Source organism: Notolepis coatsorum (genome assembly GCF_963971535.1).
Source record: "Notolepis coatsorum genome assembly, chromosome: 6".
Taxonomy (NCBI): domain Eukaryota; kingdom Metazoa; phylum Chordata; class Actinopteri; order Aulopiformes; family Paralepididae; genus Notolepis; species Notolepis coatsorum.
In genome coordinates, this window is record NC_140170.1 from 182,882,145 (window position 1) to 182,887,709 (window position 5,565).

Genomic DNA, 5,565 nt, shown 5'->3' on the forward strand with positions numbered 1-5,565 from the left:
GGATGAGTGAAGTAAGAGACGGCCTTGGGACTACTGGGGGAGCTGCTCCATTGACAGTTTACATTCTGGGGATCCGTAATCAACAAAACAAAAAGACTCACTAGCTCTCTCTCTATCTTCCTCACGCACGCACACCTACACACACACACACAGACACACGCACGCACGCACGCACGCACGCACGCACGCACGCACGCACGCACGCACGCACGCACGCACGCACGCACGCACGCACGCACACACACACACACACACACACACACCATTTATAAGGCTTGTACATAAGATCTTGTACCACATAGATCCTGAACAGCCATCCCATGTCATGACAGCGTCCTGGTCTGATTACAACAACTAAGGTGAGAACCACCTCTGTACCATCTCTACACGATGCCACAATCAAGCACAACACAGGTCTATACTGGAATACTGCACTATTGAAATAATGCAATACGGAATAATGAACCAAGATTTTACTTTTATGGTTTGATTTCCTTGTATGGTCGATTTTAATAGAATGTTAATTAACTTATTATGTCCTCAGTTTATACACCTTTCAATTTGTAGTATACTGTATGTGCATAATAGTAAGTAGTTTCAGGCTTTAGATGAAAATGGGATCTTCTTAAAAATAACAATTAGACTTCATAGTATACCCAATCTTTTTATTTTTCTTCATCACTGTGCACTACTCGTGTCATACAGAAAGGTAGATCAACAATAACTGACTTGTTACTCTTTACAAAGACGTGTGGGTAATAGAGATTGGTGATTAACTGTACAGGCCTATATGGTGAACATCTACATCTCTTGATCCCACTCAGTGATTTAGCTCCTAAAGAAGCAATATATCTTCATGAAAAAGTTCCATAATACAGGTTTAAACAAGCTGATGCTTTTGAATCAGAAATAGAGACCGAAGACATTTCTAGATATTCGTATGAAATCAAATAAAAAAAGTAAAAATGTGTCGGAGCCACTCTCTGACTCTTCAGGCAGAGATGCTAAAAACACCAGAACAATGCTATTTCTTTCAGCGTAAAAGCTATAGTCTCATGCCCTGGTTTGTGACAGTTGATGGCATTCTTTATGTAAATCGTGATTCTGGAAGCTAAGAATGACCTTTTCTTTTCTTCTTTGCAGACTTTGATAACTTCATATCCAGCGGGATGAATCTTTCATCTGATAACCTAACAGTGGTTATTAACTATCGAGACTCACTCAACAAGGCTATGACCAAGAACATCATTGTTGTGGTACTTTGCATCTCTATCAACTACATCAATGCTACCCTGATCCACACCTTCAACAAACACCAGGTCTGCTTTTTCTCTGAGGTCACACAGGGGTCGTTCGGGGGAGTAAGACATCTCCATTGTCTTTGCTCTGATGGTCAAATTGTCTTAATAGAAATGTTGATTTGAGTTTAGATTTGAGTGTACCATCATCAATAACTTTGTTTATGTCTTATGGCGAGACACCCCATTTTAAAATGGTGATTTTGGCTGGATAGGACCATTTGGGGGCAAAGAATTGGTAAAGTAAATAATTGCCTCTGATCGGAGGGAGGTTACCTATCATTTAATCAGCATTCGTTTTGGAACTCTACCATTGGCTCGGGAAATGTAGAGATATTATTATATTTTTCCTCTACAGCTATACTGTAGTTTAATAAAACATATAAAGCAATCATAAAAAAAGCATACATTTTAACTGACCGAAAAAGGTTATTTGTTGCAGTTTTAATTAACCGTTTATGCCATTCATACAGCAAATCTGTTGATATATCTTCATTCACGTCTATCTTTTCAATTTTGAGGCAGGCCACTCTCAAACACCTGTGCCACAAATCTATATTGGATGGATTTCAAATAGTTGATTTGAACCTTTTTCATAGTTTTGAGTGTCCATGCCAACTATTAGGGTCTTTATCAAAGAAGTACATCTGCACACTGTATTGAGCTCCCACGGTGAATTTAATGCACAACATTTTGACCTAAACAGGTGCTTCTGATTAATGTTTTCCATTGTCACTCCTGAGCATGTGAACTAACTGAGACTACTGTTTTATGCATATAGTAATTCGCCTGCCCATCTACGAATTATCCTCATTCAATGTGATATGGTGCTCGTCGTATATAATGAATGAAATACACATCTTCTGGTTTGAATAATAATAATAATAATAATTAAAATAAAATAAAAATAATAATAATAATAATAATAATAATAATAATAATAATAATAATAATAATAATAATAATAATAATAATAATAATAATAATAATAATAATAATAATAATAATAATAATAATAATAATATGACTAGGGTATAATTGGTAGCCCTGATTGGAAGGTCTGCAATCTACAAAATGTAGATAATTGTATATATTTGTGTATAATTGTACGAGCGGATGAATAGAATAGAATAGAATAGAAATTGAATTGAAATCCTTTATTTATCCCAAGGGAAATTCTGCACCACAGATCGCTCACAGTAAACAGTAAACAGGTATTCAAAAACAAAAGTCACTAATAAGAATACAAATAAGAATAGAGAATAGAGAATAAAGTACGGTCTGGGATATACATTCTGCCACTCTGGTATGTATATACATTCTAAAATATAAAATATACAGCCAAGAATATACAGTCAAATGTACAGTAATAAGTGTAAGATTGTAGAGTGCCGGTTTAAAGGTAAAGGACCAGGAAGATTATGCCAGACTGTACTGTCACCTGTCACCGTACTGTCACACTGACTGCTGTTCTGATTGATGATTGCTGGGCCGGGCCTGTATATAACCCCCACCCTCTCACATGTTTGGTACACACCTGACCCAAGCCCCGTTTAGGTCCAAACTAAATTCACCACGGGAGCATAGCAGACTTTCTTTGATGCAACTTCAACATGTCTGTGTCCTGCACCTGCTGTGGAAAGGGTTTTGGCTGCGTGTGCGTGTGCTCTGACTCACCCCTGGGGTCTCACCGTGCCAAATAAGATAAGATAAGATATTCCTTTATTGATCCCCTTGGGGAAATTCAGGCATCATAGCAGCATGGGGGAGGGGGGAGGGGGGGAGGTACAGGAAGTAGAAGACATGATACATAGAATTATAGTAGTGGTAGTCCGGTCCTGGCGAATGGCCCCCCGGCACTGGGATCAGCAGTCAGAAGGTTCTAGAGCGCAGAGCTCCACGACCGACTCGCCGTCTGCAGCGATGGTTTAGTTTAGTTTCGTCTAGTCTATTTTCTCCACGCAGTGGTGGAAGAAGTACACAGTTCCTTACTTACTTACTCCTACTTATGTAAAAGTAGAATTACCGAGATAAATTAGTACTCTGGTAAAAGTAAAAGTTCTCCATTCAAATTCTACTTAAGTAAAAGTAGAGAAGTATTTTCTATTGAATGTACTTGAGTATCTAAACAAATCTAGGAGAAATCTATCAATAACACGTTCATTTTCCCATAGCTGCAGGAGATCCTGGAGAGAAGAAAGGAGTTGGAAAAGCGGGGGCCGGTGCCCGGGCGGGGAGGGGGGAAGGTTCTTATGTTTGTTTGTTCTTAGATGAAGCGGCCAACGATGCTTGATGTGACGCCGGTACACGTTTACGTGCACACGCATGCTTGCAATACGACCCTGCAAAGTAGTAAATCACTTTGGGATCAAATATTGCTTTGGAACTGTGATTCCTGCTAAGTTGTTGTTGTTGCCCTGGCACATGGGGGGCGAGATATTTACCAAATATTTGCCGTTCATCACCTGCCGCCTGTCAAACCCATTACACTTAATTTCTTCTCCATGCCTCTTCCCCACTCCTCCTCCTCTGTCCTTCCTTGCAGATTTTCAAAATGAATCCTCGCTACATACTTTTCATCCACCTGGTGGTGAACGATATGACCCAGCTGATGTTCTCCATCACCCTATTCGTTGTCAGCTACACTCTCTTCAAAATCAACGTCACTTTCTGTGCCTACTTAATCATCTCTGCTGTTGTCACCACTGAAAACACCCTCGTGAACCTGGCCTGTATGGCAGTAGAGTGCTACATTGCCATCTGCTTCCCCCTCCACCACGCCCAGATCTGCACGGTCAACAGAACGTACATTCTGATTGGTCTGATCTGGGTGACGAGCATGATTTCTGTCCTACCAGATCTCTTCGTCACCCTGGCCACCCAACCCCTGGAGCATTTTCATTCTAGAATCTTCTGCCTCAAGGAAAGAGTCTTTCCGAATCCCACCATGCACATGAAGACGGATGTCTATTACATACTTGTTCTGGTCCTAGTTTGGCTTGCTCTCTTCTACACATACTTCAGAATCCTGTTCACTGCCAGGACAGCTAGCTCAGATGCTAAGAAGGCCAGGAATACTATCCTCCTCCATGGCTTTCAGCTGCTGTTGTGTATGCTCACCTATATTGCCCCACTGTTAAAAGCAGCTCTGTTATTCTTTTTCCCAACAAAGGTTTCCGATGTACTCTTTGTTTGCTACATCATCATTCAAATTCTCCCAAGGTTTCTAAGTCCTATTGTCTATGGCCTACGAGACAAGACTTTCAGGAAGTACTTGAAAATGTCCCTGTCGTGTAAAGTGACCATAAGCACAAATCTACAAACTACAATGAGGACACTTTCATAAAAAACCTACACGCTTTCATAGTGGTACATCCTTTTAAAACAATATGTTTGTGTTATTCTTGTGCTTTCAGGATTAAAAGAGTTTCAATTAAACGAAAGTAGACACGTCCATGTCATGATGAACCAAAGAAGGTCAAAACGTTACTACTAATTCTGAAATTGAACACATTTATTTAACAAAACTATTTCAATCGAGATCTTTCTAAAGCACTAATATATGACATTGAATACGTCATAAGGATTCACTCATAATGATTCAAAAACATTTGTCTGCTACAGTAGCTGTTAAAATCATTCAATCAGTTTGATAGTGTATAAGGTAAAATTGTAAAATAGATATTATTGATACATTTTACATTGATTTTTAAAATTGATTATTTTCATACAATCCAGTTTGTGACGTGGGAAGGTTGTGGAATAGGGGGTGGTGGAAGTATATGAACCCATGGTTTGCACTCCAGGTCTATCTCACAGTGCTGTGGATTAATATTATCACATTTATCATAACCAACTATTATGTCCAATACCTAATATGCACAAATATACAAATGTGCAATCAAATGATAGTCCATTCTCTCTATCCATTTCTCATAAATAAAATGTCATTAACCTCTTAATAATAATAATAATAATAATAACTTTGTTTTATATAGCGCCTTTCATAAGACCCAAGGTCGCTTTACATAGGGGAAAAAAACAAAACATGGTGGACAGACACAACATTAAAAGTGGGAAATTAGAGGTTAACCTTGTAACCTCTTAAGCCCGGAGCCCTATTTTCTGAAAATCCGCCTAAAATACATACCTAAGTAAATGGAATATTGCTCCACTTCTACAAGGTCCATTTGCATGTTCCTGGTATCTAGGGACATCTAAGGACCTCAGTGAATGTATTCCCCATGTCAGAAATAAAATTGTGTCT

The 5,565-nt window shown here is 39.0% G+C and overlaps 1 protein-coding gene across 1 annotated transcript; it reads left to right on the plus strand.

Moving 5' to 3' along the window:
- Positions 1 to 1,169: 1,169 nt before the first annotated feature.
- LOC311229871 (odorant receptor 131-2-like) lies at positions 1,170 to 4,720 on the plus strand (the record flags this gene model as incomplete). The annotated part of the gene is made up of 3 exons (XM_084315942.1): positions 1,170 to 1,319; positions 3,844 to 4,596; positions 4,715 to 4,720. 3 exons carry the CDS (start codon positions 1,170 to 1,172, stop codon positions 4,718 to 4,720), a joined length of 909 nt encoding a protein of 302 aa, XP_084172068.1.
- Between the last annotated feature and the right edge of the window lie 845 nt (positions 4,721 to 5,565).